Source organism: Lampetra planeri, chromosome 3 (genome assembly GCF_965212315.1).
Source record: "Lampetra planeri chromosome 3, kcLamPlan1.2.h2, whole genome shotgun sequence".
NCBI classification, from domain to species: Eukaryota; Metazoa; Chordata; class Hyperoartia; order Petromyzontiformes; family Petromyzontidae; genus Lampetra; species Lampetra planeri.
The window spans coordinates 29,436,963-29,447,984 of NC_136109.1; the positions used below are offsets into that span (position 1 = coordinate 29,436,963).

The following is an 11,022-nucleotide window of genomic DNA, read 5'->3' on the forward strand; positions in this document are numbered from 1 at the left end:
CTGCTGTTAAACCGGAGCCGGTCATGAGCACACTGCCCAGATATGGGAAACTCCCCACTCTCTCCACAACTGCCCCATCACCAATCGGGAGTTGTAGGGATGGAGTGTCCGATGGTACAAAATACCCAGGCAGGTGCTTAGTTTTGGTGGGGCTGATGGTATGGCCCCACCTCTTGGTGGCAAGCTCCAGGTTCAGCAGCAGCGCCTCCAACTCCTCCTCTGAGTGAGCAGCAATTACCAGATCATTGGTATACATAACGTGATTGAGCAATAGGGAGCCATCCCTTGACCGCACCCGGGCATCGATCAGCCTCCCATTGTATGTGTACCAAATGGAAATTCCTCTGGTACAGCTATTGAAGGTTTCACGAACTACGTGGTCAAAATAGATGTTTAGTAATGTGGGACCCAGAGGACATCCCTGTCGCACCCCAAGGTGTACAGGGAATGGCTCTGACTCCCGGCCACGCTTGCACACACGCACATGCACAAAAACAAAGATCACCCTATAGGCTTTACATATTGTTGGGGCAAGTGCTGTCAGCGAGCACCTGTGAAGGCCGACACGGCACACGAGGGGGTGGGTGGCCAACACCACGCCCGGCCGCCGTTGTCTCCCCAGTGGCGATGTTTACAGATTGCACCAGGTACTAATTTAAGGCTAAGTCGACCAACGGGAGGCCCAGGACCGATGCAAATAATCGTCACTGGGGTTGGGCGTGAGCGGGAATCGAACCCGAGGTCTCCAGGTTTGGTAGCGCAGCGCGCTAACCACTGCACCACCGCTCACTATTTCACTCACAATCGGGTCCCATATGGAAACAAAACAAAGCCTCCAGATGCTCCTCGGGCTCCTCGGTTGGTCGAGTTCAAGTCGAAGATACAGATGCACTTGGCTACTGGGTATCACGTATACACACTCATTCATTGGCCCAAAACATCGTTGTAGTATATAGAGGACCGCAGAGCTTGGGCAATTGTTGAGAGCGCCGGCTCTTTCTGTCGTTCCTCGGCGATTGTGAGAGATCCACTTTGCACGGAGGCCTCCGCTGCTGCGCGCAGTGTATCTTCTGCACGTGGTCATCACCGACTTGGCCAGCCGGGAGTCGTGGCACGGCGCGGCTCGGGACTGAGACATCGACGGCGTCGCTCCAACGGCAGAGACGACAGAACAACTTCGCGAAGTAGCTCCGCTCTCGTGCATTCGCGTGGCAGTGGCCAGACTGTGGAGGAGAGTGTTTCCCTGGGTTACACATTTCTCACGGTCGTCGTTCTCTATTCATGCTGGCTCGTAATGGTATTCACTCACAGTCTGTGCGCATGCTGGTGCCAGACGCGATGCGCACGTTCCATTCGTCAATCAGGTTGAAGTTGAATTGCATCTGGAGTTGGGTGTGATTCAACAGGATCGTATAACCCCACGACTCTTGCTGAATTCAATATTGTTATTTTCCGCTTGTTTACCCAGGAACGCCTCACCGAGTCTCAAGACTCTTTCCGGAGTGTCCTGCCAAGTTGTCTCAATGCTGCTCTTTCTCTCTGTGTTTCCAAACGTAATTTGCGGTATAATTTAGCTAAATTTGGCGAAAGAGAAAAAAATGTGAACTATGACGCGGGCACAGAATGGACAACTCTTGTGAATGACGCCACGGGATCTTTAACGTCGGCTCGTGAGATCGGCGGCACGAACGGTGCGAGTATTTGTTTACGGTGAAGACTCATCGCGGTGCTCGCCAGGGCAGCCGAGAGAAGTCGCGAACTCGCGACCGCTGTGCCGTGTCACCGCCCCCCTTTATATTTGAACCTTGTGCTGCTGCTGCTGTTGTTGTTTGAACCGTGTTTGTTCCATAACCCCCAGGGTCTCCCTTTCATCTCGACTGGCTCCCATATGGTTACAATAGAATACACGTCCACGGGAGAGGCTGCTGCTGCTGCCTGCCCGCGACTCCCACGCGCGCTCTGTCTCACCCCCAGACTCATCTCGCACCCCCAATCCCTCGCACGTTCTTCCTGTTCCTGGCAGCAATTAAACTTTGCCCTCCCCCCGCATCAATGTGCGCATTCATCGGAGATAGGGGAGATGTAATGGGACACGTAAACAAGAACTACGAGATGTGTCACAGATTATATTCACATTTACAGGAGAGATGACTGGGGAGAGAGATGCATTCAGACCAGTCAGAGATTTGTAGTCCAGATAGATGGATAATATAGATATGTATTGACGAGCGCCTATGAGAGAGATAGGAGACACATTTATTCAGAAGCGAAGGAAAAGCGAGATGAGACATTGTATTGAGAAGAGATGAGAGAGCGAGACGTGAATTCATGAGAGATGTACTAGAGGAGGGGACGGTTTCAGGAGAGATGGAAGACAGACAGGGAGAGCTTCCAAAGAGATGGGAGCTATTTTAGCGCTATAGATGCAGATAACATGTTAATTAAACAAAGGAGAGATATACTACGATGGGACAGAACATTCCGAATAAAGATCAACACCAGCACGTTCACACTGTGACCAGAACAGAGTTAGAAGGCTCCCAGCCTCGCCAGCGGAGTCGTGATGTTGTGAAAGTTGCCCATGGCCGGCGCCGTGCCGCCTTGCCATGCCGTGGGGGCATTACCCAGGCACCGCAGGTCTCCCCCCCCACATCACTGCCCGTGTCCTCCACCCACCCACCCACCCACCTCCCCCACCTGTGGGCCAACCCCGTCCAAAGTGCGCTCGGGGAGAGGCGTTCCGATCCCTGGGTCCGGGATGAGGAGCGTGCGACTCCATCCCCGCGCGCCTCTCCTCCTCCCCGCGGCGAGACGGCGAGCGCCATGGGCTCCCCAGGGCCGCTCTACTCGCGCCTGTCGCGGGTCAAAGTGTCCAATCCCGTGCTGCGAGAAGCCCTCGCGGAGTTCATCGGCGTCTTTATTCTCATCGTGAGTTGACGTCGCTCCATCTTCATCATCATCATCACCATCATCATCAGCATCATCCAGTGCCACGTGGATCATTGTGCGTACAATGTGTCGATGTTTAGGCAAAATCATCTGTGTTCGTGGAATGTGTCCGTGTGTTTTTGTGTCGTTGTGTTTGTGTCTATGCATTGTGTCTGCGCGTTTTATGTTTGAGTGTTTGTGTGAGAGTGTGAATGCGTGTGCGTGTGTCAGTTTGTAGATAGCGGTGTCTCAGTGGCTGGGTACTGCTCTAGGATCCCGGCCACAGCTACTATCATCGGATGGCAAATTCTATTTAAAACGTGTACTCAGCCTCCCCTAGGTCTACTCGGCCTTAATGTCTAACCTAGTGGAGTGTGCATATATTGACACGACAAAGGCGGCCGGTCACGATGCTGCCCACACGACGTTCCTCGCGTGCCGGAGAGAGAGTCGGCGAAGCTCGCAGAACCATCCTCATCATCATCAGCAGCTTCCCCGATCCCTGGGGAGGTGCTCGCTAACAGCACTTGCCTGTGCGTGTGCTGTGTGTGCTGTGTGTGTGCTGTGTGTGTGCTGTGCGTGCTGTGTGCTGCGGTGCGCCCTGTCAGCTGTTCGGCTGCGGCTCAGTGGCCCAGGTGCATCTGAGCCGCCACTCCGCCGGGCAGACTCTCGGCATCAACTTCGCCTTCGCCTTCGGGGTGGTCATGGGGGCCCACCTGGCCTGGGGAGTCTCGGGTGAGCGGGGTGGGGGGCACGGGGCACGGGGCACGGGGTGGGGGGCACGGGGTGGGGGGCACGGCACGGGGCAATGAGGAGAGGGCCAAGTGGTATGCCCCGCAGAGGAGAGCTCTGTTTTCAGAAAGACACACAGACGCAGATACACAAGCACAGAAGCAGACACACAGAGACATGCACACAGATACAAAAACGCACGGACATACACACGCAGATATGCAGACACAAAGAGAGACACAAACAGACACTTAGCTACATATCCTTATGCACAAGCACACAGACGCAGGACATACATTCACACACACACGCATGCACATACACAACAAAGAGACATACATATACACAAATGTAGACACAGGTTCAGAAATATGCATACATACATAAAGACAGACAGACTTGCCAACAGACACACGGACATTCTGATGCGCATGCACACAATGTGTTCTTGTCGCTTCTTGTCACCTGCTTTTCTTGGTGTGCTATGTTCATGTGTATCACTGTGTGTGTGAGAGTCTAAGGCTGGAGCGGTGGCGCAGTGGTTAGCGCACTGCGCTACGAACTCGGCAACCCGAGTTCAGCTTCAAAATCAGAATGTTTCTTTATCCTGGAGGAGGAATCTGAAGAGCTAATAAGCTCTTTTTTAAATCCTTTATATTAAGTTCACTTGCTTGCTCAGGACCGTGCAAATCTTTCGGTCGTTTTTTAACCCACTTCCCGTGATCCAATCGAGCTGACATTTTCCACACAGACTCGTTGTGCGTGAGAATTAATGTTCGTGAAATTTTTTTTCCTAAATTTTACACTTTTTAGGACAAAAATATTATATTTAATTACCAATTGCTTAATGCTGCCATGCAATCATCTGACCCATTGGTGGCAGCCATCTCAAGCCAGAGGACGAGAGGACTCTAGCCGCCACGCATATAAAGGATTTATAGTGAAAAACTTTGTTTTTACGGGTTATACTTGTCACAGATGTTCAGTCGGAGTTGGAATTATCTGAACCGTTCTCGGACCTCCCATAGATCGACTCAGCCTTAAATAAATACCTGGTGCAATGTATAAGATCAGCAATGGGGAGACAAAGGCGGCCGGGCATAGTGTTTGCCACCTCACCCCTCATGTGCCCTGTCGGCTTCCAAAGGTGCCGGGAAACAGGAATTGTCACAAGTGCCTGTTGATGGCGACACGGGGACCTCTGTCTGTGCGGTCGTGAGTGTTGTGAGACAGTCATAGGCTGCAATGGTGTACCCATGGCGTGGTTGGCGGCGTGGAGAATACTGGAGATGGGGTGATAGCTGTGTCATAGTGGGGATGGTGTGATGGTGGTGGTGGTGGTGATGTTGTGATGGTGGTGTTGTGGTGGTGATGTTGTGATGGTGGCGGTGTATAATGGTGGTTGATAGTGGTGATGATGGTGGTGGTGGTGGTGATGTTGTGATGGTGGTGACATGTGCTGGCTGGTGCACGCTCGCACTCTCGCTCTCCACTCGTGCCTGCTGGTGATGTTGTGGCGGTGTAATGATGATGGTAACATCGTGATTGTGATGGTGTGATGATGGTGATATTTTGATGGTGATGTCGTGATGGTGCTCATGGTGTGATGGTGATGTGATGGTGCTGTGATGGTGATGTGATGGTGTAGTGATGGTGTGCTGGTGGTGTGTACTGGCTGCCAGGTGCGCACCTGAACCCCGCCGTCTCGCTCTCCATGTCGCTGATCGGCCGCTTACCCTGGAGGAAGCTCCCCGTGTTCTGCCTCGCGCAGTTCCTGGGCTCGTTCGTGGCGGCTGCCACCGTCTACGGCCTCTACTACGGTAACAACAACCACCACAACAACAACAACCACCACAACAACAACCACCACAACAACAACAGCCAATGGAATCGAGGACTCCGAGAGACTGTCCGTGTTTCCGTGCCCTAAACATTCAACATCGCCGCCGTGTCCCGGTGGCAAGCGAGCATTTGAAACATCTCCAGAGAGATTCCCAAGACGACGGTGCTTCTGGGCCTGTGGATAATTCTCCAGCACTCGGGGGCTTGCACAGGCGGCACGCATCCACAGCAAACCCGAACAGAACCCCAGCAGCTATGTGAGGCGGTGCTCATCTCCTGTTCACAGCCCTGAGCCAGTGGGGCAAATTACACGTTCCCATGACGGGGGGGGGGGCGAGTTAATCCATAGGACCACCACAAGTGGTATCGTGGAGATGTGGTGTACAATCCTACAGCCTGAAATGTCCTGCACCCGCTTTTCCAGTTAGCATCGAGATGTGTTCTAGGTGATAACTGCTGCTTCGCTTGGGAGAGATCTTCACGACATGGCCGATCACGTGCAGCTCGCAATGGGGAGACACTACTTCTGGTCACCCGGCAGCCCAGCGGGTTCGGGGAGTCTCACAACTTTGCGTGATCCACGTGACCATTGCCAGCTAGATCGCCAGCTCTCCATGCCCGGCTGGCTCACCCCCTCGTTCCTCCACAGATGCCCTCATGGCGTTCAACGGTGGGAACCTGACGGTGACCGGCCCCGGCGCTACGGCCGCGATCTTCGCCACCTATCCCTCGGAACACCTGTCCATCGCCGGCGGCTTCTTTGACCAGGTGAGGGCGCGGCGGGCGGGTCGAGTCTGCGTGGCCAGGTGAGAACTCAAGAGACCAGGGCTGGAGTCTCAGCTGCGAGAATGACCCCGGGTCACCAAGACGACAAAAGCGCCACGAGTCAAATAGAGAGCCGGTGTTGTCCTCTCGCCGTCTGCAGGAGACTCCTTGGGTTCCTTGCGAGTCTCTGCGGCCGGAGTAAAAACGTGGCTAGAGGGGGACGTTTTCGTTCGGTTGATCGATTACATCAGAGATCATCGATTGCGTTTCTCCTTGGCTTTGGTCGTTTATGGAACTTTGCTGTTGGTAGTGGCCGCGGTTTGTTGGACAGCACCACGATGGCAGACCGGGGGGTCTTTCAATCGGTGTGGCGGATAATCGCACTGCGTCCACTTCAGCACCACGAAGGATCCCGTCCGGGCACCACCAGCACCCTGGCAAACATGTAACTTGCACGTGATAGATATACAGGGAATGATCTGTAACCCGTATGAGCAGAAGTACATTTTTAAGCCTTGCAGAGTCTTGAGACTTTACCCCGAGATTCCTGCGTTTCTTCTTGGCGAGTTACTGTATAGACGGACGGGACTCTGACCGTGATAGAAGGTAGGGTAGAGGAGCAGGTAGGAGAGTAGATACGTGAGTCGGTGAGTGAGGCCAGCGGATAGGTGGGTCCGGTAGGTGGGTAGGATAGTTGGGCAGAGCAGGCGAGTCGGTGGGTTGGTAGGTAAGTGGAAGGGTTGGTGGGTTGGTAGGTAAGTGGAAGGGTTGGTGGGTTGGTAGGTAAGTGGATGGGTTGGTGGGTTGGTATGTGGCTGGCAGGGTTGGCGGGTAGGTGGCTGGCAATGCAGTAGCCCTCCACGAGAGTGACTTGTCCATCGCTCTGTCCTCGTCGGTACCCCCCCCCCCCCCCCGCAGTTGCTGGGCACGGCGGCGCTGCTGCTGTGCATCATGGCACTCCTCGACTCCAAGAACAACGCCGTGCCGCGCGGCCTGGAGCCGCTGCTCATCGGCCTGGCGGTGTTCGGCATCAGCCTCTCCATGGCCTTCAACTCGGGCTGCGCCATCAACCCCGCGCGAGACTTCGGCCCCCGCCTCTTCACCGCCATGGCGGGATACGGCAGCGAGGTGTTCACGTACGTGAGGGGAGGGGGGGTCGGAAGACGTGAAGCAGGCAGATGCTGAGCGGGGTGACCGCGTGCTTTTGGTTTCTATTTGGGCTTAAGAGTTGACCGCTGGCTATGTCACAGTGCGACAAAGCGACAACGTCCCTGCTCTCTGTGGACACGTGGCGGTGCGCATCTCCGTCAGAGAAACCTTGCGCCAACGATGGGAATTCCACTTTCACGTTGCACGGGGCCAGAATCCCCCATGGAACGACTGTGGCCCTTGAGTCGATGGGTTGTCAACCCCTTACGAGGATTTGAACTATTTTTCAGGGTCCCGATTGGTGATTAGCATCGCCTACAAATTCATGGGGAATATCCCTCAAAACCCCGTTACACAAACACCTCGGCAACCCGCCTGCTCTCCCGCTATTAGCCACCTCCCATCCCACTCTGGTCAAGCATCGCGCAGCGGACGATGAGACCTCTGCGTTCTCCAACTACTGCGCCCCACCGATTCCCACGTGTCCTGTCTGCGTGCGCCGTGCAGGGTGGGCCCCCATTGGTGGTGGGTCCCCATCATCGCCCCCCTCGTGGGGGGCCCGCTGGGTGCCCTGTGCTACATTTTGTTCGTGGACCTGCATCACATCGCCCCGCCGGAGCTGCCCTCAATGGCGCTGGAGCCGCTGGTGTCCGACGAAAACCACCACAGCAAGGGCAGCTACGTCGCCGTGAAGACGGAGGGGCAGCAGGCATAGGCGGCTTGCCGGGCCGTGCCCACGGTCACCAGTGACGACTCGTCGCGGAGGCCGCCCCAAAGCGATGTTACTTCCCCGCTCAACGTGCACGCAGTTGCATGGCAAGCTAAGGGAGAATTAGTCGCAACAATTATAATCATAATTCACATGCAATCGTTCTCAGGGCGCTATGCATGGCAAGGTGGAAAACAGTTTAACAAAAAAGTAAAGAAGAATTGAGAAAGACGGTTGAACATCAGTAGAGAGAGAAATGCATTTTAAAAAGATGCGTTTTTAGTCGAGACTTAAAGATTTGTCTCGGAAGTCGTGACCTCGGAAGGGCAACGGGTCACAGAGTTTCGGCCTCGCAATTGCAAAGCCGCCGCCGTCACCACCCCCCAAGTGTGACGCCGAGACCGTGGTGACAGCGAGCAATGCAGTCCGAGGATCTTAAAGATCTTGATGGAATATTTGGCCGGAGGTCATGAATGTAGGGAGAAGTCCATTTAAGGCCTTGAATACCAGCAACAGAATCTTAAAATCAAAACGGGGTACGAACAGGGAGCCACTGGTGCACGTGGAGATGACCTGGGTGCGCGTGTACCCGGCCACGCAGGGCGTTCACCAAGTCCGCCAGGTGAACCTGTAGGAGTGTCACGTGGAGCTCACCAGATGAACTGAACCACCACCCGGAGCCGGAATGATCGGGGCCCCAATCATGAATGTTCTAATTATTATGATTGGCGACTTTGTGACGATTCCGCTTTATTTATGATACGCAGTGGGGATGAATGCTTCGTGTGATATATATAACCCGTCAGATAAAAATAACTGTTTGTATTGATGCAATCTTTAAATGTATATTTTGTAAAAACTTGATGTGAAATGGTAATTATACTTTTTTTTCGGATAAATTATCGTGTAAATAAGTTCCGTGCTATTGCGGGAGTGGGTTTTGTCCAGGTGAAAATAGCGGCACACGCGTTACCAATCCACGTACTTTAGTTTCAACTGTGTTAAATTAACGATGCACACACACACGATTTTCCTTTCAAACCTGAAAATAAATTGAAAGCTCATTAACGTGTTATCTGCTGTCACACAACTGCTCTGATGAACGCCTGACATGCTGGAATATATTTGCTTTAACAATGTGATTAGATAGGGCTAGGAGTGTTAACACAAGCTGATCACCTGGCCTCCATATCGCGAGCCAAGCACCCACTCTAATTATAGCCAAGCAGGTTCACGTTCAAGCGTATCTGGCGGGGTGACATTTGGACGTTTTGGCACCAAAGTCCCCCATTACTCGAGGGCGCGGTCAAGGTTCCGGAGCGCAGCGACAGCGTCTTAAGCCGCCGAAGGGAGTCGCCGGTATTTACACCTCAACGTCGGGGCAGTTAGAATTGCAGTTCCACCGCTAGCGAGATGCGTTATGCAATTAGATCTGTAGGCAAGGGCTAAACATTAACCCCGTTATCTAAGGCTGTGCGTGCGGCCGAAGGTTGCCCTCGGCTGTTGCTTCTCATGACAGTCGCGAGCCGTTGTTATCTCCATGCCCATGGCCTTGCACCACCGCATCAGGCTGGACCAGTGGCCCCCTGGCCCGTGACATGGCGAAACTAGCTGGCTCATTAGGACAGCTTGTACGTACACAAGATACTCAAGCAGTCGTTGTACCGACACATCGGAACGATTTATCCCCAAGTGCAACCCCTGATATTTAATATAAGCCGAGGCAAAACACGAAGCTCTTCCCCCTGCGCTTGACAAAGCCTGCCACAATGTTGTTTATTTAAAACTTCAGGCTAAAAACAAGCACGCCCCGAACCCTAACGCCAAGCCTCGAGCACAACAAAGCCGGCCACTATTCTCGAACGAGCATTAATCGACCCAGTCGCTGGGTTCTCGCCTCGTCGCTCTCATTAAAAAGCTCTCGTGTTGCGGAGCGCGTGCCTGGCCTGCGAGCTCTCGGACTGCATGTGGTCGCCTGCAACCGTTTTGCTGCAACGGGCTGAGCCTCGGCGCCTGCTCCACCACGGCGATGGTGGCCACACGGGGGGGGGGGGGTGAACTTGTAACCCGTGGTGGGGCTCACGTGGACTTTGCCGTGGGTCAACACGATGCCAGGTGCAGCGGCCAAGTGCAATAAAGAGGTGAAGTCCACTGCCCACCACCCGTACACACGGCGCCCAGACAACACCGCGTCCTCGTCTCATCCATCTCCTCCCCCACCGAACACCGCCCCCCAATTTGGCAGTAAACCGACTCCACCGTCCAACAAGATAAGGATGCAGAGATGTACAAACAGCTGGCGATTATCAGTGCAGTGAAGCGCATCACTTCATATCAACTGGATCCCAAACATTTACAGAGCCAAGAGCCACCGAGGTTTGAGATCTCTCGCCACGAGCGATTCTCCACGTGACCCTGTGACGACCTCGGACAAGGCAGTGCGAGTCTCCGGTGCCCTCGATTTCACCAGATATGGTGGCGTGTCTTAATCAAGCGCAGGCCACCTCTGATGCACGGCCACTCTTGAATGTTATTCATTTTACGAATATGTAATTCATTTTGCAGTTCCTTACAAACGTGATATTTGGGCTTAGACATTAAACATTATAATCGAGTACTTTTGGCAGTGCCGTTCTTTCAGTGCAAGGCTATCACCAACGTGGCGCGTTTCTCGGACGGGATGGGCAACATCGCGATTGTGGTTCTACCCAACTAAGCGCGGCAGCATCCCACGAGCACCTCCTCCTCGTCGTCGTCAGTGGTCTGTCTTCCGCTGCTCTCTACATCTGTCCGCACGTCCTCCCTTGTTGCACATCGTCTCGCATCGTCATTCTTCTCCTTCCTCTCGGTCTCGTTTGATCAGCTCTGGAGGGATGATGGGCTCAATCCACCCCCCA

The 11,022-nt window shown here is 53.9% G+C and overlaps 1 protein-coding gene across 1 annotated transcript; it reads left to right on the forward strand.

The window, feature by feature from the left end:
* Positions 1-2,731: 2,731 nt before the first annotated feature.
* Positions 2,732-9,198, forward strand: LOC144717239 (aquaporin-3-like). Its single transcript, XM_078592632.1, has 6 exons — positions 2,732-2,928; positions 3,537-3,663; positions 5,343-5,480; positions 6,152-6,270; positions 7,186-7,403; positions 7,924-9,198. The coding sequence occupies exons 1-6, from the start codon at positions 2,824-2,826 to the stop codon at positions 8,129-8,131; spliced, it is 915 nt and encodes a 304-aa protein (XP_078448758.1). The 5' UTR covers positions 2,732-2,823; the 3' UTR covers positions 8,132-9,198.
* The last annotated feature ends 1,824 nt before the right edge of the window (positions 9,199-11,022 follow it).

Bases quoted from the DNA above. Each gene is read 5' to 3' on its own strand.
- LOC144717239 (XM_078592632.1), top strand. From the start codon at position 2,824: ATGGGCTCCCCAGGGCCGCTCTACTCGCGCCTGTCGCGGGTCAAAGTG. The intron at 3,664-5,342 runs GTGAGCGGGGTG...ACTGGCTGCCAG, and splicing joins CCTGGCCTGGGGAGTCTCGG to GTGCGCACCTGAACCCCGCC. The intron at 5,481-6,151 runs GTAACAACAACC...GTTCCTCCACAG, and splicing joins CGTCTACGGCCTCTACTACG to ATGCCCTCATGGCGTTCAAC.